At 28.6% G+C, this 23,145-nt stretch overlaps 1 protein-coding gene across 1 annotated transcript in view; it reads right to left on the reverse strand.

Moving 5' to 3' along the window:
• Positions 1-10,289, reverse strand: part of LOC111634411 (nuclear envelope phosphatase-regulatory subunit 1-like) — a 16,576-nt gene extending 6,287 nt beyond the window's left edge. The window contains exons 1-4 of the mRNA XM_023379176.1: positions 10,132-10,289; positions 593-664; positions 453-526; positions 244-353 (exon numbers count right to left, since the gene is read on the reverse strand). Coding sequence (XP_023234944.1) covers positions 244-353; positions 453-526; positions 593-664; positions 10,132-10,159 — 284 coding nt within the window. The 5' untranslated portion in view covers positions 10,160-10,289. The remainder of the gene's footprint in view (positions 1-243; positions 354-452; positions 527-592; positions 665-10,131) is intronic.
• Between the last annotated feature and the right edge of the window lie 12,856 nt (positions 10,290-23,145).

A 23,145-nucleotide genomic window follows, 5' to 3' on the forward strand; every position in this document is an offset into this window, starting at 1 on the left:
TAGAAGAAATAAACAAATGCAAATTTAACTTCAATTTCTAGAAATTCAATATATATATTAGTTTTATCCAAAGATGAATTTAAGAAATCTGATAGTATTATAAATCTTGTGTTTATTTTCTATTTTGACTACAACAAAATAGTTTTTCTTATGTTGTCTGAAGTTTTAGAATGTTGAGTATTCTATTATTGAATTTTTACTTCCATAGCAAAGTAATATAAATTTTACAATTTAAAAGGATACATTGATGGAGCCACTACTCTTTTATGAATGCCCATTAGAAAAAGTATGATCAATATGATGCTACTGATGGTAAAAAACAAGTGATTCAGTAAAGACTCTAGCAAGCCGACCTATAATAAGTTTTCATTTGAAATTCTATATAAGATAAAAATGTACTTATTGTAAAAATCTTTTAAAAAAATAATTTACATAAGTATTTAAGATCTTACTTGAGAAGTGTGAGGATCCATTAACCATAATCCCGCTCCAATCAAAGTGAAGGATGCACATACAGCAAGAACAACTAAATAGATAAAATCAGAAATTCAAACAACTGAAACTTATTATTTTATGATTAAAATATTCTTACTTCTCCATCTTTTTGCCTGAGGCTGTAGATAACCAATTACTTCAGTAAGTCTTCTTTCAAATGCTTTTAGATCTTTAATGTAAATATATTTCTATTATTATTTTTTAAATAATTAGAAATGTTTTAAAATTATTATTTTAACAATATTTATGATTAAATACATTAAAGATGATAAAGATGTGAGAGCTGAATTTATTAGAATAAATTGTTAAATATGTTTTTTGTACGAGGAACAGTTTAGAGGAAAAAAAAAACAACAAACCGATATTTAAAAAGAACATAAAACTTTTTTCCCACAAACTTAATTCCGTGTTGAGGATGATACATCCAATGTGTCACCCGGAATCTACGAAAAGACGAAAGAAAACAACTGGATGGAGGCAGTGGAAAAACCCAAAGATACCCCCTTTTTAAAAAGGAGGGGTCAATGCGTAAGAGTCAGTCTCTGGAGTTTGGTGTGAACTGTGGATTTATGTGAATGGATTAGCCGCTACCCGGAACTATTCTAATCACCGCCGTTTGGGAGGATCACCACCTACAGAAGTATCAACGTTCGAAAGAACTTTGTGCCACATAGAAATCAAATATCAACGTTCGAAAGAACTTTGTGCCACATAGAGACTAAAGGACTGAACGACTATTCGACAACTTATATCAAGGTATTTATCCTCGCGCAAAATACATGTGAGCTCTCTCTCTCATTAATACTGGTAATCAGGAAGAAAGCAGATATGTTAACTGAATTGATTGTATATAGCTTAAAGAGAACAATAAACGGGGATTATGTATAGATTATGTAGAGTGTAATTCCTCTGATTCTCTCTTTACGCCTCCATCTCGGAACTAAGAGTCCACATATGCGACTGCTCACGTGTAAATTCGAACGTAACGGTCTCTGTGTCTACCCAGAAAACACAGTGGTGTCAGTCCTGATAAATTTGTCATTGCAGTCTTCGCTGACGCAATGTCGACTCTTCGGTCCTGTGGTGCCGAAGTATAGAGGGGACCCTTTGGCATTGTCACAAAGATATAAGAAAACTTTCAGTTTTAAAAATCTGAAATTGAGTCAGTAATAGACATTAAAAAGCAAAGATAATCAATACCAAAAAGGAAGATGACCTAGATCCATAGACATGGGCATTAACAAGGATGAAGTGTAGTAACCATAATGAATAGATTAAAAATGGCTTGTGTTTGGGACTGTTGAAATCTTTATTGTTGCTTCTTTAGTTTATACTTTGTATACTTACTTAAAAAGTAATCAATATTGGTTAAATTTAAGTACTTTTCAAATTCCTTATTACATAATTTCATTCTTTATACTTAAGAAAAATATTCTATTTAGAATGTTGAGTTTATAATGTTACTTTTTCAAGCAGTCATGATAATGGAATTATAAATATTTTGAAAACATTAATCTTTATATAATTAAAACATTTTCCAGCTCCTTAAGTGCTGAATGTGTATTTGGTACATTTAATTCTCTAATTGTTTAGTATTATCTGAATTAGTCATTATTAGAGCTCATCATAATATTTTACAGATATGGCCTTCCTTCATGATGTCTGTTTACAGTGGCAGTAGGAAACTACTCAGTACCTCAATATCTCCCTTTAATATATCTGAACTTGTCACTTAGAAATGATAACTGAAATTCTGATAATTGTTAGATGTGATTACACAGTTGATAACTTACTGAGAAGTAACAATGGAGATGCAACATACCTTTCTGAATGAATGACACAAAGATAATTTTGTCCAATTCACTCAGATCACAGTCCAAAATAAGCTGTAATGTTCTTCCTTTAAAGTATCACTGAATCAGGAGACATATTAAGTAAGTTGTCCATTGATCAGATAAGTTGTCCATTGCTATGGCATCATGATATTGCACCAAGGGTAACTTATACATATTCATAGTAATCTGCATTTTTTATTTTTTCTGTCTTTTTCTGTCTTGATAAAGAGAGCCTTTTATCAAGCTCAGTGTGGAAGCAACCAAATGGTGAGGGATGAAGCTTGACATATCTGGGATAGACCACTTTTGAATTCCTAGGGATTTTTGACTCAACCAGTTTCTTTCCCAGGTCCTCCAGTGCAGTTGGCAGACACCTTAACTGCTCAGCTAACTGCTTGTCAATGGCAATTGATACTTTAGAAAGTTTAAGGATGAGATACAATACTGCATTTCTTGACTCCACAATACAAATGGCACCTGTGAAAATGCAAGTACTTTCAAGACTGACACCACTATAAATGTTTTCTCTGAATGTTTTGTGTCCAATGCTTTTTCTTCTATTTCAACAATACTGCATATTTTAATTTACATTTTTATACTGAGTGTTATTAGTTATTGAGAAACAAATAGCAATAAAAAGTAGCTTAATGGTGAAAACAAGAAAGAAATAATTGAAAATAAAAAAGTAACTCATTTAAAGCCCTGTTTTTTATATAATTTTCATTAATGTCAATCTTCATGAATTAAAGAAAATACAGTGGAATCTCATTATAATGAAGTTTAGAATAATGAACTTTTCAAAATAAACTTTTAGATTTTTCCCAACCTAACCTCCATAAGAAACAATAAAATCTTTCAATTCTATGAATATATTTATAACAAACTTTCAGTTTAACATTTCCTTTCTCTCAGTTCTATGGCAATAGAATTCATGCAATTTTCATTTCACATAACAACCTCATTACAGCTTCTTTCCCTCTTTGCTATTGTTTTCCTACTAGTAAAGAACTGTATCCAAGGAAAAGGAATGAGCTCAAAAGCAACTAATTAGTTGTAAATGTACTAACTTCAAGAAGAGCCACAAATAACAAATCATAATACAGGCATAAAGATGCTGCTTATGTTTCTTTTAATTTATCTTATTCTTCAGCATGAGGGTAAGATGGCACTGAAAGACATCCAGAAGAAAAAACATTGCCAGGCTCCTTCTAGTCAGTCCTCAACAGTGTTCTTCAACATGGGTCTGTGGATCAGCCATTGGTCTATGAAAATTTTCATTGACTAATACTACTAAAGAAGAAATGATATGAAATATAGCTTCCTGAATAGTTTCAACAAAGGTAAGAAACATATTAGGTAAACAAACAAATGAAATTCAACAATTCAATTAATAGGCACTAATAAAGACAACAACAACAAAACACTTGAAACTGAAGAAAAAATTTATTTAGCTGATAGATGGGTCAAAATATTTAATGAAATGCACAAAAAAGATTTTGAATTCCAAGATTTTAATAATTTGATAAAATTAGTCCTTTGTTTCAACAAGAACTATAATTTCTGTGGAAAATATATTTTCACTCATGAATTCCTATGATCAAAGGAGAAGTCAAAATTAAATATTGAAGCCATTAAAGCAAGGTTAATCATAAAGCAAAACTGCAAATTACAATGAGTTTTATGATAAAATTGTGAGTGACCAGAACAAAATAAGTTCATCTGAAAAATATGTTTGGTTTGATGTAGGAAACCTTCTATATCATCCTATTAAATTTTTTTGATATATTATAATAGAAATATTACTCTCTCATTATTAGATATTCAAAAATAAAATATTTTAGAGAAATTTACATATTACTTTTTACAACTCCAAATCAATATTTGTAATATTGTAGTAACAAATTGTTAATAATACCCATCTATATTTCTTGATGAAATTTTAACAAGAGTTGGCCTGTACTTATAAGCCGTGGCTCCTCCATCCAGTTTCACTATCAAGAAATTATTGTCATCCTAGTTATTGTATTATATTTCTATTAGGTCAGAAAATTCAGAAAACTTGTGACACATTGTTTCAACAAATAATGCAACATTCAGAAATTATGCAATGTACTTGGCAAATATTGTTCTTGCTACATTTTTACTTTTATATAATTTTATCTCTTTCACAATATAAAATAAGATTAATATATTCTAAAACAAAATCATATACTCAACAAAACAAAATCTTTATTATGAATGTCTGTTTTAAGAATTTTAAATTGAATAAATTTGGAAAAATAGTTTTGCATTTGTCAGAAATTATTATATAAAAATTTTCAAATAAAACTGACTATATTCTTATCAAAGTAATTTTGATGTAAATTTTTTCATTATTATTTATAAGGTATAATCCAAAAATTTGGGAATTTGATGTGTAGTTTATTTAATTTAAAGCACCAAGCACAATCACCATAATTCTCTTAGATGACAATACACTTTTGTCAGTATCAGTACAGATTCTGGAAGCATTGATCTAAGCCATCTTTTGCAACCACCATAATGTCTCTTATAATGCTGCTTTTACCTCATTTGATGATTCAAAATGACATCACTACAAATGATGTTTCATCAGTAGAAAGAGGTAAAAATTGCAAGGAGCTAAGTTGTGTGAATAGACAAGACATGGAAGCTTGTTAGTACCATTTCTGCTACAAAACTCTGACCATTATGGACCAATGTTCAGGTGTGTTGTAATGGAAAAGGTACCATTGTCTACTTCACAACATAACATGACATTTTATCCATCATAAATGCTGGCATGAGTCCATCAGTCATAAATGGCCTGAGATTCCAACTGCCAGACATCAATCCAAAAGTAAATTTATGGGATGAACTTGAATGAAGAATTTGAAAACGTAATATTAAAAAAACAGAATGGGAGTGAAACTGTCCCAGAATATACTGCAGAACTGGTTCAGTCAATGCTGAAGAGATTAAATCCTGTACTATGTTCAATAGAAGATCCAACTAAACATTATATTATTGAATTCTGTATTTCCAATAACATTTCATTTGTCCAAATGTTAAATTCAGATTTATTTCAACAACTTTCACATTGCAACAATTTCATTTTTTAAAATAAGTTTTTGTTTACAATTTTAGTTTTTCTTTATTAATGTTTATGACATCTATACACTTACTGTGCACAGATATAAACAGAATAAGCAAAATAAACTCATCTATATATATATATTTTTTTTATAGGTTACAGTGGTACTGTACCTCAGGATACAAAATTAATTTGTTCCGAAACTAAAATCGTATCATGAAAATGTAGTTTTCCCCATACGATTACCTGTAAAACCAAATAATTCGTTCCAACACAAAAAAAAAAAACACTCAAATTAAAGCTAAGTAGTACATTAAAAAAAAATAACTATAATAAGGAAAACATTGAAAAATGCATTCTGTAGTTGTAAATGTATAAATAACCATAATGGAATAATAATTGATAAAAAAAAAATGTAGTTTTATTTGCACTTTACCTTTGAGGATAAACAACGGTGGAAATGTAAACTGGCAGAGGTTTACACCTCCGCCAGTTTACATTTCCACCGCCACCATTTAAACTGATGGCGGAAGAGAGGGAAGTGTAAACTGGTGGCGGATGAAAACTTAACTTACATAACATGTAACAATAACTTAAGCATAACTTAGAAAAGATAAAAAAATTAGTGTTGTTTTATATATATTTTTTAAAATTTTTATTCACTTCTTTTTCCTTTCTTTCCTTCACTTCCACCAGCACTTTCACTGGATAGAGGTCACTTGGTAAAATATCTATCCAAAGAGGTTTGGCTTTGCCTACTTTTTAAAATGTTTCTAAAATGACTTAGGCAAATGTCATTAAACTGAGCAGCAATACGGCCAGTGTGAACCTTTTCAGGATGTTTCTTTTCTATAAAATCAATCACTTTCTGATAATACTTCAGGATTCCTTTATCGAGCGAGATCCTTCCACAATGAAGCAAACACGCAGACTGAGACCAATGAACAGAAGTGAATAAAAAATGTCGCTGTGAACTAATGTAATGTCGTATGGTGAGTTTTTGTTTGTATCATGGAGCAAAAATATGTTCGAATTTCATGTTGTATCCTGAAAATTTTGTATGCTGAGGCGTTCGTATGATACGAACATCCTGAGGTACCACTGTATTTCTTATAAGTCTCTCTTGAATATTAAATGAAATCATTTTATAATAAATGTTACCTTACTTCAAAATTTCTTAAATGGTACTTTTTTTAAAATTTGAAGTTTAGTAGCATCTTCCTCATATACATTGCAAATTGTTTTTATTGTTTGGATGGCATTATATCCTTTCCAAAACTCACAAATCATATACCCAATATGCATTTTATTTGAAGACATTTCAACTTGATGTTATTCAAACAAAATATGAAGAAATAAATTTAAGCTTTTAAACAACAATGTTCTTTATAATTGAATGTCATAATTAAATCACACATCTATGTTAAATAACGAAAGCTGCTAATAATATGCAAAATCTTTGTTTAACACAACATAACCTCTATTTATTAACCATGGCATTCAAGAAGAATATGGAAACAATGAAGTCTAAGAGGAAGGTTGTATTATTAAAGATTGAAATGGAAAAGGAACTTATCACGAAACATGAAAACAATACACATGTGGATCTGCAGCCATGCTTAAGATGCCATAGTCCACTGTATGCAAGTACAGAATCTGTTCAAAAAATAACTCAATTTTTTGAATTGAGCAGAAACAAAGTGTCCTAGTGTCGTGAAGTTGACAGCACTACATTCATGATAAGCTACCAAGCAAGCTGCTTTTTTTGGATTGTTGATATCTCATTTTGTTCCCGCATTTTTCTTTTTTGAGTGAAAGGTGTTTCAGCGTTTGTGGCAATTTTTGCAACATGCAATTTATGAGAGCGACGATGCAACATAAAGTTTGCAGGAAACTGGGGAAAACTTTTATGGAAACATTTCAACTTTTGAATCAACCTTATGGAGGCAATGCTCTAGGTTGTATACACTGTTATGAATGGTTTACTCGATTCAAAAGTGGTCATCAATTAGTTGAAGATGACCTTGACCAGGAAAGCCTTTGACCTCAAATGATGACCCACATATTCAAAAAATCAGAGTTGTACACTTTGAATTTTTGCCTCAAGTTCAAACAGTCAACCGTTAGTACTATACAGATGTGTTCAAACAATTGCGTAAAAAAATTTGCAAAAAGAGACCAGAGTTGTGGCAAGACAATACATGGTTCCTTCACCATGAAAAATTGCCTGCTCTCTCAGCCTTGTCAATTCATCAGTTTTGTGCCAAAAATCAAATGACTGTCCTCCCCAGCCTCCCTACTTGCTAGACCTATCTCCTTGTGATTTTTTTCTTGTTTACGAAATTAAAATCAGTGCCGAAAGGATGCCATTTTGACACAATTGATGACATTAAAACAAATTTGTCAAAGCATCGAAGGATCATCCGAAACAAGCTTACCGGGGCTGTTTTGCAAAGTGAAAACACAGCTGGGATGAGTATAAATAATGGGGGAGTACTTTGAAGGGGAAAGGACCAATAATCTGTAACTTGAAAAATAAAAATTAAAAAACTAAAGTTCAGTTATTTTTTGAATAGACCTGGTATTTACATATTTTATTTATTGTTTTTGTATTAATTTATTATTAGGACATTTGATTGTGTTATTATTATCTTAAATTACACGTATTGGTTGTTTTAAGTTTATTGAAATGAATTAATCAACTTTCCATTATTTATAACAGAAAAATTGCTTTGGACTTCAAACGATTCAGAGTTCGAACCAGGGCTGTGGAGTCGCGTAAAATTCTACCGACTCCAACTCCGACCAGGAGTGGACTTATTACTGAAAGAGACCCGGAAATTCTGATGTTATAACGTGACCTCAGAATAAAAGATTCAATAAATAGAGTTCTAATAAAGATAGAACGTAGAAACTTTTTATTCCAAAGCTATAAGACTCCTCTAAGTAATATATAAATATGTATTCGATAATTTTCACTTCTCTGGCTGTTATATATAACAGAGGGAAAGTGTAGCGCTTGGTCAAAAAATGTCCCCTCCCAAATTTTTACATTTTTGGACTTAGGACACCTTGAAATTTCGAGATATACAAAAGATTCAAGGTTTTTTTCTATATGTATGGATGTTAGACTGTGTGTGGGGCATGATCTTGTTCACCCTGTTTGAAGTCTAATAATTTCTGTGGTCAGAGTGGTCAGAATCGGAGTCAGATGGTTTAACACAAGAGTTAGTTATTAAACGTCAAAGTGGTTGAACTAAATCATGTCCCCATATACATTCTAACATCTTAGGCAAGAACGTCTTAACGGGTTTTACTGTACTGTTATAAAATGACAAAAAACTTACTTTGAGGGTAGAGACAAGTTTTATTTTATTATTATTTTTTTTTAAATTTTGAACACTAATAACAAGAAAAATATTCATTAAGAGATATGATACATGACCAATGTTCCCTCTAAGCTGCGTGGTCGCACACTGCTCAAATTGTTGCCGTGCACGAGAATTTATGTGCCACGCAGGTGAGCATGTACATTGATTTGAATTGTTGTTTACTTATTTCTCATTCTGTCCGCAACATGATTATTGCTGCATATATTTTGATTAAATACATTAAATCATTGACAAAAGATAATATTTTGTATAAAAGTATGTTTTAAAATGAATTTTATTCTCTACTTTATAATTAATAATTATTTTAATTTTTATAGGAAAAAATAAGATTTTATATATATGCTCAGAAAAATTTTTTGCTCAGAGAAGTATATGTTCTGCTCATCTACAAAAAAAATTAGAGGGAACATTGCACATGACCACTTTTATGTCTTCACTCTGTCAACCTTTAATTAAGAACCAAAATTTAATAGTATTAATGCCCCTTTATATGCAAGCTACAGTGCCACATTTCGTTTCTTAAATTTTACCCATTCTGAGATATTGTTTAATATCTCAGAACAGAAAATAAAGAAATTAAACAAATTAGATGCCAACACACACTTGCGTGAATTTTTCCCCTTTTATTCACTTTTTTGAGGGGTTTGGGAGGTCTCCAAATGTGTAGATTTGCAAAAGAAATTTGGAGGGTCAAATTTGACACAATTCCAATACTTTTCTGTTTTATATACATTACAAGTTGGGAAGTAAAAAGGATTTTTACTTCCTTTTTACTTTTGACGACTCCGACTTCGGCTAAAACACCAAAACTCCATGACTCCGACTCCACAGCCCTGGTTCGAACGGCCTTCCGGAACAAATTAATTTCAAACTACTGTAATATAAGGCACCACTGTAATGTCATTATGTATTTCCCAACAATATCTAATACTCAGAAATGTGATGTAAAATACACACTTCAACTAATATAAAGTTATAATTACAACAGATGTTTTATTATACTCAATTGTAGTCATATGCTGCTTTAAGTTTAGAAGATATCCAATTAATTAGTAGTAAGATAATCATATAAAGCAACAAATTGAAAATTTTATGTCATTTTCTGAATCAGACTGCTTAAGCATAATCAGCGTCATTTATTTGATAAAAAAAATATGTTACTATTAAAATACGTACCGATACGTTATTTTGATAAATCAAAAAACTTGTGAATTTTATTAAATCATACATGAAACTAATTTGAAATCGACAATTAGAAAGATAAATTCACCGGCGAATGATTATCGAAAAACTTCATTAGATACTTGAAAATGCTTACCCTCACATGTTGTTTGTTCAACAGACATAACTATATTTCGCTTTTACATATATATGAAATGTATAATTTTAATTTTTAAAGAAATATATTTATAAACTTTCAAGGACACGATCCTTTCTGCACTTCCCATTAATTAGAAACTCTTATAGCGCCCTCTGCGAATTCTATCATTAAATTAAAAAAATATTATTTTTGATTTATTTTATTTTATATATTGTTATCATCGAAAAGTATATATTGTATATACAGTATATTATTGAATTTTAAATTATAAATCGTTATGAAATATTAAATTGATAAAAATTATCGTGAAAATAATAATATTGTGTGAAACAGTGACGTGCCGTGACATTTGATGATAGGGAAGTTGTGTTTCTGTAAGAAGCAGTGGTCCCAACTGTTTCACACAATATTATGTGGCGACAAGTCGTTACACAATACAATGTGGAGACAAGTCGCCACAATAGCGACTTTTAGACGGACGTAGCGACGTAGCGTCGACCGCAAGCAAATCAACCAAAAATTGCGACTTTTGTAATTTTTTTTATTATTATTTTTGAGAAATATAAATTTATTTTTATACTTTTCAAATTTACAGATTTTTCATTACTTTATAGCGCTCTCTCGCAACGACTAATACTGTACAGTAAGACCACGTTTAACGCTGCCGCGTTTAATTCTACAGATGCAGACAGCTTAGCAGCAAGAAAATACATTGTACTGTACAGAATAAGTTTGTTAGAAACTCCTAATTTTCTACTATATATATAATTTTGTATATTTTTTGGTTTATTGTANGCTTTGTCACTTCGAAGCACGCATTGTTATTAAAGCTTCAACCTATTATAAATAAAGCTGAATGCAATAGCATTTTAACAAGACAGTTCAATTAATAGAAAACTGAAAATTTCGTACGTCTTTAGAAAAGGTAGGAATATAATATATTAGTTAAATAAGAACTTAATTAATTGCAAACACAGAACTAAATACAAATAACGAGTTTTTTAACACTTGTTCTTTAACTCGTTTTTGAATTTGTTTACAAATAATTATATTTTAAATAAAATATAATAAGTTTAATCATTTTGATTACGTATTTTATTAAATTTAGTTTGTTTATTGTTAACAGTTCGCAATTAAGTATTTTAAATGTGCTTCTCAATGGATAATATTTCTACCGTTATTTTATATAATATAAACCGTTAAAAACACTTATTTTGATATTTTAATATACGAAATATTTTATTTTATCGTCACGTATTTTTATAATGACAATAATCACATATTACACGAAATAAATTAAGTGAAACATAGAAGTATAGGAGAAAAAACAGGTAACACTTAAAACAAAATACTTTTACACTAAAGTTTCGTTCTAACACAGGACGAGCCTCGCATAATACGATATTTCTGAGCTTTTATAACGAGAATTACTGCCTGGTATTATGTTGGATGTAAGCTTTCAATACTATATATATATATATATATAAGGGAAAGTTGGGAAATGACGCTCAGAGTGTATGTTGAAACAGAATAGAATTATAAATGTCTAATTGATGTGACCAGGTAGTAAATGTCGTCATAAGTCTATAGTTACGTTGTAGTCGCCACTATAAGAAGAGTTTTTTCCTTTCGTAGGTTGTGTAAAAATGTACTCAAAGTTACATTTTACATGTAGAAGTTGTCATCAATAATGCACAAGTTTATTTCGTTATATAATATACATTGACTTTAGTTTACCAGGTTTTTTAAAAAAATTTTACATTATAAATATTTGGATGGCGGAACCATCACAAAGAAATTAATATAATACGCAAGAGCAAAAAGTTTGAGAACCGATGATATAGAGTATCAAACTACAAGTATATTTAAAACATATACGAGATCTGTCTAATTTATGAAAACTTAAAAAATATAATGATCAATTATTGTTTATAAATATATAGTGATTAGAAGTCATTTGAAAAGCGTAGTATTGATTTACTCTGCTACAGTTAAGCCAAACTATTTAGTGGAAAAATTAAAATAATTAATAGAATAAAATTTAGTAGACCATAGAAAACAAGGTGAGGGGGGAAAAGGAGATAAATGGGAAAAAACAGAGATAAAATATAAACTGCAAAATATTTTTTTTTGAGATAACATTATTGATGAATAATGTTATCATGTTTTCAAACAAGGTTGTTTGCAATATATCACGTCTTTACACAGCAATCTACTTTCTCAGTTTTAACGAAGTTCTTAGTAATGCTCTCTTGAGAACGAATTATTTTCAAATTATTGAAATTCTTTTTTAAACGCATTTGTTTAACTTGTTTTGTAAAATGTCCTCAAATCTTGCAACCCAAATTTCATCCGCTTCTAATTAAGAAGGCGGCTGAAACTTTGAGAACCTATCTAAATCTGATGACATTACATTTTAGTGATGTTTGCTGATGACGTATCTCACCATCATCCTCCGAAATCCGATAAACATACTTCTAAATTCTACTATTAATTTATATTAATATGAATTAATCATCAACAATATTTTGATTACGTTTCAAAGGTTTTAATTATATCAACAGTAAAACTGTTGATATAATTAAAACCTTTAGCATACTTTGAATTCTAAAGAATTCCTACAATAAATTATCGCGTATCCGAATCAATATTTCGATTTCATTAGTATTAATTCTATTATTGTTAATCTATGGATTTTAATTATTGTCAAAATTAAATGAAATTATTGAAAAATGTTTATTTTTTCTAATAAGTCTTTGCAATTGTTCTTGGAAAATATATTAAGATTTATATAGACATGATTTCTTATAAATGTACAAATAAATTCAAAATAAATTTTCAAAACATTGAATAATTTGATTGGATATGGCAACGTAACAGAGGGCAATCTGCCAAAGGGGAATTTCTCTAGAAGACTTTTTACAGGAAATTGGCCCCTATTCTAGACGTAAAGAAACTCAGAAAACTTCATGTATCATTATACAGCTATATGTCAATTGTAGGATCAAATTTAAAAAGAAAACTAAATTTTAAATGTAAACTTAGAAATTATGAACTGTAAAAAGTGTCCTCCTTCGTACATTTCCTGATGGTGTACGAAGGAACCACGGAGGAGGACACTTTTGCAGTTCGTCAACTGAAATTTTTTTGTAAATTTTCTAAGTTTTTTACGTATTGTCCCGGAAAACAACCTTTTTTATTAAATGCCTAAACTTTTAAATCTTTGGCACTGTATTTATATTTAATACTTTTTTATAATAGACTAAAAGACTTACGAAAATAATTTTATATAATTGGATGGTTTTTAATTCAAATTATAATATCAAACGTNGCGATTTTCGAATACGAAAAACATTGTCGATATTTTCGGAGTTATTTCTGGAATTTATTTGCGTTGGATATAAAGGTGAATAATATTTTGACAGACTACACAATATTCTGTACAAATATCTTTATAAAAATAAAATTATCGATCTCGAAATTTGTCATTAGGTAATCATAAGGCACTTAAACTTAATTAAGAGCAAAGAACTAGAATAAGAAATTAATTTTAAGATAGATTTCCATATCTTAAACTGATTTTGAATAGAATATATTTTATCACGATGCAGACATGGACGAGGTTGATTAATAATAATAAACATAAATCTTTACGAAATCCGAATAGTTTGTTTCAGGGTTGTGGAAGGAGTCGTGGAGTTTTGATGTTTTAACCGGAGTCGGAGTCGTCAAAAAATCCGCCGACTCCGACTCCTTTTTACTTACCAACTTGTTATGTATATAAAACGGAAAAGTATTGGAATAGTGTCAAATTTGACCCTCCAAGTTTTTTTTTGCAAATCTACACGTTTGGAGACCTCCCGAACCCTTCAAAAAAGTCAATAAAGGGGAAAAATTCGCGCGNTCTAATAAGTCTTTGCAATTGTTCTTGGAAAATGTATTAAGATTTATATAGACATGATTTCTTATAAATGTACAAATAAATTCAAAATAAAAATTTTCAAAACATTGAATAATTTGATTGCCCTCTGTTACGTTGCCATATCCAATCTGCCAAGGGGGAGTCTCTCGAGAAGACTTTTTACAGGAAATTGTCTCCTATTTATGTACTAGACGTAAAGAAACTCAGAAAACTTCATGTATACAGCAATATGTCAATTGTAGGATCAAATTTAAAAAGAAAACTAAATTTTAAATATAAACTTAGAAATTATAAACTGTAAAAAGTGCCCTTCTTCGTACATTTCCTGATGGTGTACGAAGGAACCACGGAGGAGGACACTTTTGCAGTTCGTCAACTGAATTTTTTTTGTAAATTTTCTGTTTTTTACATATTGTCCCGGAAAACAACCTTTTTTATTAAATGCCTAAATTTTTAAATCTTTGGCACTGTATTTATATTTAATACTTTTTTATAATAGACTAAAAGACTTGCGAAAATAATTTTATATAATTGGATGGTTTTTAATTCAAATTATAATATCAATTGTATACTGACAAATCGAAGAAATTTGTTACTATGAATTATATATTTGCAATTGTTAATTTTATCAGGTTACGTTCTTATAGAATACTGGAATAAATTAAAATGCAGCATAAATTAGAGTGGCTATTGTAGCGTATGTGTGATCTAGATGGCAGNGTTCGTTTCATATGAAACGAAATACACTATTGGTTTACTTACTTAGTTGCTTGTCACTTCGAAGCACGCACTGATATTAAAGCTTCAACCTATTATAAATAAAGCTGAATGCAATAGCATTTTAACAAGACAGTTCAATTAATAGAAAACTGAAAATTTCGTACGTCTTTAGAAAAGGTAGGAATATAATATATTAGTTGAATAAGAACTTAATAAATTGCAAACACAGAACTAAATACAAATAACGAGTTTTTTTAACACTTGTTCTTTAACTCGTTTAGAATTTGTTTGCAAATAATTATAGTTTAAATAAAGTATAATAAGTTTAATTATTTTGATTACGTATTTTATTAAATTTAGTTTGTTTATTGTTAATACTTCGCAATTACTTAATTAAGGATTTTAAATGTGCTTCTCAATGCATAATATTTATACCGTTATTTTATATAATATAAATCGTTAAAAACACTTATTTTGATATTTTAATATATGAAATATTTTATTTTATCGTCACGTATTTTTATAATGTCAATAATCACATATTACACGAAATAAATTAAGTGAAACATAGAAGTATAGGAGAAAAAACAGGTAACACTTAACACAAAATACTTTTACACTAAAGTTTCGTTCTAACACAGGACGAGCCTCGCATAATACGCTATTTCTGCGCTTTTGTAACGAGAATTACTGCCTGGTATTATGTTGGATGTAAGCTTTCAATACTATAGCCTATATGTAAGGGAAAGTTGGGAAATGACGCTCAGAGTGTATGTTGAAACAGAATGGAATTATGAATGTCTAATTGATGTCATCAGGTAGCAAATGTCATAAGTCTATAGTCACGTTATAGTCGCCACAATAAGCAGATTTTTTTTCCTTTCGTATGTTGTGTAAAAATGTACTCAAAGTTACATTTTACATGTAGAAGTTGTCATCAATAATGCACAAGTTTATTTCGTTATATAATATACATTGACTTTAGTTTACCAGGTTTTTTAAAAAAATTTTACATTATAAATATTTGGATGGCGGAACCATCACAAAGAAATTAATATAATACGCAAGAGCAAAAAGTTTGAGAACCGATGATATAGAGTATCAAACTACAAGTATATTTAAAACATATACGAGATCTGTCTAATTTATGAAAACTTAAAAAATATAATGATCAATTATTGTTTATAAATATATAGTGATTAGAAGTCATTTGAAAAGCGTAGTATTGATTTACTCTGCTACAGTTAAGCCAAACTATTTAGTGGAAAAATTAAAATAATTAATAGAATAAAATTTAGTAGACCATAGAAAACAAGGTGAGGGGGGAAAAGGAGATAAATGGGAAAAAACAGAGATAAAATATAAACTGCAAAATATTTTTTTTTGAGATAACATTATTGATGAATAATGTTATCATGTTTTCAAACAAGGTTGTTTGCAATATATCACGTCTTTACACAGCAATCTACTTTCTCAGTTTTAACGAAGTTCTTAGTAATCTCTTTTGAGCATTACTGTCTAAGAACGAATTATTTTCGAATTATTGAAATCCTTTTTTAAACGCATTTATTTAACTTGTTTTGATAATGTCCTCAAATCTTGCAACCCAAATTTCATCCGCTTCTAATTAAGAAGGCAGCTGAAACTTTGAGAACCTACCTAAATCTGATGACATTACATTTTAGTGATGTTTGCTGATGACGTATCTCACCATCATCCTCCGAAACCCGATAAATATACTTCTTCTAAATTCTACTATTAATTTATATTAATATGAATTAATCATCAACAATATTTTGATTACGTTTCAAAGGTTTTAATTATATCGACAGTTTTAGTTAGCATACTTTGAATTCTAAAGAATTCCTACAATAAATTATCGCGTATCCGAATCAATATTTCGATTTCATTAGTATTAATTCTATTATTGTTAATCTATGGATTTTAATTATTGTCAAAATTAAATGAAATTATTGAAAAATGTTTATTTTTTCTAATAAGTCTTTGCAATTGTTCTTGGAAAATATATTAAGATTTATATAGACATGATTTCTTATAAATGTACAAATAAATTCAAAATAAATTTTCAAAACATTGAATAATTTGATTGGATATGGCAACGTAACAGAGGGCAATCTGCCAAAGGGGAATTTCTCTAGAAGACTTTTTACAGGAAATTGGCCCCTATTCTAGACGTAAAGAAACTCAGAAAACTTCATGTATCATTATACAGCTATATGTCAATTGTAGGATCAAATTTAAAAAGAAAACTAAATTTTAAATGTAAACTTAGAAATTATGAACTGTAAAAAGTGTCCTCCTTCGTACATTTCCTGATGGTGTACGAAGGAACCACGGAGGAGGACACTTTTGCAGTTCGTCAACTGAAATTTTTTTGTAAATTTTCTAAGTTTTTTACGTATTGTCCCGGAAAACAACCTTTTTTATTAAATGCCTAAACTTTTAAATCTTTGGCACTGTATTTATATTTAATACTTTTTTATAATAGACTAAAAGACTTACGAAAATAATTTTATATAATTGGATGGTTTTTAATTCAAATTATAATATCAAACTTGTATACTGACAAATCGAAGAAATTTGTTACTATAAGTTATATATTTGCAATTGTTAATTTTATCAGATTACGTTCTTATAGAATACTGGAATAAATTAAAATGCAGCATAAATTAGAGTGGCTATTATAGCGTATGTGTGATCTGGATGGCAGATGGTGTGACTGAAATTGTCGATCTAATACAGGTATACCTCGCCTTACGTCGTTAATTGGTTCCAGGAGAACGACTTAAGTCGAAAAACGACGTAAGTCGAATTTACTTGTCTCCGAATCTACTTATCACTAGGCTAAACCGTAAATTACCATTCCCGGTTCTGTATTTTATTTATTAATGCATTTTTAATAATATATGGTTAATAAAAATCTATTTTAAGCTTACAAACAAATAAATTTTAGTTTTTAATATAGTACAAAAAAAGTAATCTAAATTTACGAATGCATGTACTGTAAATACAGTACATACTTGTATATATTTTAATATGATTTTATGTGCTTTAAACGTTTATCTAGTGATATTACGACTTCAATATTTGTGGCGGACAGACGTAAAGTCGAATAAAATGACTTAAACTTGATTTTTATTTTTCCATATACTTTTTTAACAAGCGACGTATAATCGGGAACGACGTAACTAGAAACGACGTAAGTCGAGGTATGCCTGTAATAATAAAAAAGTATGTTAGTTTTTATTACTTTCATTTCAATATCAAAGTGTTAATTTTTTTATATTTAAACTTAAAACACTAACAAAATTGTTACAATGCTTGATCGATTTATTCATCCATTTTAATCCAATTACTAGCTGCAAGTGTTGCAAATATAGGTTTAATATAGGCTAAACTTTTTTAACTAAAACAGACACAATTTCTGCTTCATAAATGCAACATATCATCTATTATAGTATAAAATTTTAATCCTCATTTATTTTCGTTTGTTTTTCTTGTGATTTTTATGAGGTTGTATGGTTTTTTTTCATACTTGGGTGTGGCGGAGGTTATGTAGTAATGACTTCACGGCTTTATAAATATGTATAAATGAATAAAATTAAATGAAACAAAGAAATATGATGGTTTGGAAATTATTTATCGTATAAATTGTAACGAAAAACGAGTTTTTGAAACTGCTTCATTAAATAACAAAATATTAAATTTCAGAAAATTAGGAACTTTGAAATAAAATATTACCTTATATTTTATTTATTTCGAATTTGAGATATCAGATATGTAAATAATCTGTTCAACTATTTATCTTTATTTTTTTATATTATACGTAAAGTTTAAATTAATAATTTTATTGCCGTTTAGTATAATAAGCTAACTTAGGCTTATAACATTTTTTGGATAAAGTTTTAACAGTAAAAACATAAGAATATAATAATAATAATCTGAAAATAACAATGTTGAAATTTTTAAACCTTGAATTTGCTTAATCAGCTACGATTTACAGTAACAATTATTTATCGTTATCTATTTATAGTCACACATAAACTGTTTTACTAACAATTGCATCATAACAGATACCTGGAAAACAGATCTATTATATTACATTGTTCAGACGTTTTAGTGTTAACTTTTTGGAAAATTTTTCTTTTAGGAAATTAGACTCGAAATACAAACTTCTTATTCTTATTATAATCATTATTGAATGTCTGGTTGAAATACGGCATTTTTAAGGGAATAGACGTTTTACTTTATTATTGCATGCTTCCACCTCTTTCTCAAAAAGTTTTGTGACAAGTCGTCTTTAAACAAAACATAAAACTTATCTTCCAAAACTTTTAAAGATTGACGGGGAAGTGTAATATAGTTTTTGAAATGAATAGAAACTGTCACTCTTCTCAGAACATAATTGTATTTTGTTGAATAAAGATGCGTCCATTTTCTACTTCGAAAGAAAATAAATTGTTTCTTAATATAGAGGACTAAATATATGTAGGACTTAAAATTACAAAATATATTTTAATCATAAATATATGTGTGATTAACGATTAAAATGTTTATTGGGTTTTTAATATTCTATATATTAAATATATGTGTATGAAGATTGCAATGACTTCCTCTTTCACTCACATATAATAATCAGTTGTTTGATATATGATATATATATATATATAAAACTGTATTACAATAAATCCAAAGCTGGAAGCCTCAATTTATATTGTAACTGATAGGGTAATCAATTGCCACAAAAGTGGTACTGACTGAAGTAAAACGAACCCGTCCCAGGACTTAGACGTCCCTCAGATATTTTCGTAGTACGCAAGAAGTTCCAAAAAGTGGCAGTATTTTTTNATGACTTCACGGCTTTATAAATATGTATAAATGAATAAAATTAAATGAAACAAAGAAATATGATGGTTTGGAAATTATTTATCGTATAAATTGTAACGAAAAACGAGTTTTTGAAACTGCTTCATTAAATAACAAAATATTAAATTTCAGAAAATTAGGAACTTTGAAATAAAATATTACCTTATATTTTATTTATTTCGAATTTTAGATATCAGATATGTAAATAATCTGTTCAACTATTTATCTTTATTTTATATTATACGTAAAGTTTAAATTAATAATTTTATTGCAGTTTAGTGTAATAAGCTAACTTAGGCTTATAACATTTTTTTGATAAAGTTTTAACAGTGAAGACATAAGAATATAATAATAATAATCTGAAAATAACAATGTTGAAAATTTTAAACCTTGAATTTGCTTAATCAGCTACGATTTACAGTAACAATTATTTATCGTTATCTATTTATAGTCACACATAAACTGTTTTACTAACAATTGTATCATAACAGATACCTGGAAAACAGATCTATTATATTACATTGTTCAGACGTTTTAGTGTTAACTTTTTGGAAAATTTTTCTTTTAGGAAATTAGACTCGAAATACAAACTTCTTATTCTTATTATAATCATTATTAAATGTCTGGTTGAAACACGGCATTTTTAAGGAAATAGACATTTTACTTTATTACTGCATGCTTCCACCTCTTTCTCAAAAAGTTTTGTGACAAGTCGCCGTTAAACAAAACAAAACTTATCTTCCAAAACTTTTAAAGATTGACGGGGAAGTGTAATATAGTTTTTGAAATGAATAGAAACTGTCACTCTTCTTAGAACATAATTGTATTTTGTTGAATAAAGATGCGTCCATTTTCTACTTCGAAAGAAAATAAATTGTTTCTTAATATAGAGGACTAAGTATATGTAGGACTTAAAACTACAAAATATATTTTAATCATAAATATATGTGTGATTAACGATTAAAATGTTTATTGGGTTTTTAATAAATATTCTATATATTAAATATAGGCCGTATGTATGAAAATTGCAATGACTTCCTCTTTCACTCACATATAATAATCAGTTGTTTGACATATGATATATATATATTACAATAAATCCATAGCTGGAAGCCTCAATTTATAGTGTAACTGGTAGGCTAATCAATTGCCACGAAAGTGGTACTGACTGAAGTAAAACGAACCCGTCCCAGGACTTAGACGTCCCTCAGATATTTTGGTAGTACGCAAGAAGTTCCAAAAAGTGGCAGTGTTTTTTTTTTATAAATCAAACGTCGAAAAGTCCGTTCTAGATAATTCGACAGTCCAGGGGCGACAATTGTGATAGGCACCCAAGGCCCCTATCACAATTGGTACTTTGGGACTTTTGTTCCACAGTACCAATTATGATAACACTATTGTGTTATCTCAATTGGCCGTTATAATATNACGTAAAGTCGAATAAAATGACTTAAACTTGATTTTTATTTTTCCATATACTTTTTTAACAAGCGACGTATAATCGGGAACGACGTAACTAGAAACGACGTAAGTCGAGGTATGCCTGTAATAATAAAAAAGTATGTTAGTTTTTATTACTTTCATTTCAATATCAAAGTGTTAATTTTTTTATATTTAAACTTAAAACACTAACAAAATTGTTACAATGCTTGATCGATTTATTCATCCATTTTAATCCAATTACTAACTGCAAGTGTTGCAAGTATAGGTTTAATATAGGCTAAACTTTTTTAACTAAAACAGACACAATTTCTGCTTCATAAATGCAACATATCATCTATTATAGTATAAAATTTTAATCCTCATTTATTTTCGTTTGTTTTTCTTGTGATTTTTATGAGGTTGTATGGTTTTTTTTCATACTTGGGTGTGGCGGAGGTTATGTAGTAATGACTTCACGGCTTTATAAATATGTATAAATGAATAAAATTAAATGAAACAAAGAAATATGATGGTTTGGAAATTATTTATCGTATAAATTGTAACGAAAAACGAGTTTTTGAAACTGCTTCATTAAATAACAAAATATTAAATTTCAGAAAATTAGGAACTTTGAAATAAAATATTACCTTATATTTTATTTATTTCGAATTTTAGATATCAGATATGTAAATAATCTGTTCAACTATTTATCTTTATTTTATATTATACGTAAAGTTTAAATTAATAATTTTATTGCAGTTTAGTGTAATAAGCTAACTTAGGCTTATAACATTTTATTGATAAAGTTTTAACAGTGAAGACATAAGANCAACATATCATCTATTATAGTATAAAATTTTAATCCTCATTTATTTTCGTTTGTTTTTCTTGTGATTTTTATGAGGTTGTATGGTTTTTTTTCATACTTGGGTGTGGCGGAGGTTATGTAGTAATGACTTCACGGCTTTATAAATATGTATAAATGAATAAAATTAAATGAAACAAAGAAATATGATGGTTTGGAAATTATTTATCGTATAAATTGTAACGAAAAACGAGTTTTTGAAACTGCTTCATTAAATAACAAAATATTAAATTTCAGAAAATTAGGAACTTTGAAATAAAATATTACCTTATATTTTATTTATTTCGAATTTTAGATATCAGATATGTAAATAATCTGTTCAACTATTTATCTTTATTTTATATTATACGTAAAGTTTAAATTAATAATTTTATTGCAGTTTAGTGTAATAAGCTAACTTAGGCTTATAACATTTTATTGATAAAGTTTTAACAGTGAAGACATAAGAATATAATAATAATAATCTGAAAATAACAATGTTGAAAATTTTAAACCTTGAATTTGCTTAATCAGCTACGATTTACAGTAACAATTATTTATCGTTATCTATTTATAGTCACACATAAACTGTTTTACTAACAATTGTATCATAACAGATACCTGGAAAACAGATCTATTATATTACATTGTTCAGACGTTTTAGTGTTAACTTTTTGGAAAATTTTTCTTTTAGGAAATTAGACTCGAAATACAAACTTCTTATTCTTATTATAATCATTATTGAATGTCTGGTTGAAACACGGCATTTTTAAGGAAATAGACATTTTACTTTATTACTGCATGCTTCCACCTCTTTCTCAAAAAGTTTTGTGACAAGTCGCCGTTAAACAAAACAAAACTTATCTTCCAAAACTTTTAAAGATTGACGGGGAAGTGTAATATAGTTTTTGAAATGAATAGAAACTGTCACTCTTCTTAGAACATAATTGTATTTTGTTGAATAAAGATGCGTCCATTTTCTACTTCGAAAGAAAATAAATTGTTTCTTAATATAGAGGACTAAGTATATGTAGGACTTAAAACTACAAAATATATTTTAATCATAAATATATGTGTGATTAACGATTAAAATGTTTATTGGGTTTTTAATAAATATTCTATATATTAAATATAGGCCGTATGTATGAAAATTGCAATGACTTCCTCTTTCACTCACATATAATAATCAGTTGTTTGACATATGATATATATATAT

Source organism: Centruroides sculpturatus, unplaced genomic scaffold (assembly GCF_000671375.1).
Source record: "Centruroides sculpturatus isolate CEXI.00-Female unplaced genomic scaffold, Cexi_2.0 scaffold809, whole genome shotgun sequence".
Classification (NCBI taxonomy): Eukaryota; Metazoa; Arthropoda; class Arachnida; order Scorpiones; family Buthidae; genus Centruroides; species Centruroides sculpturatus.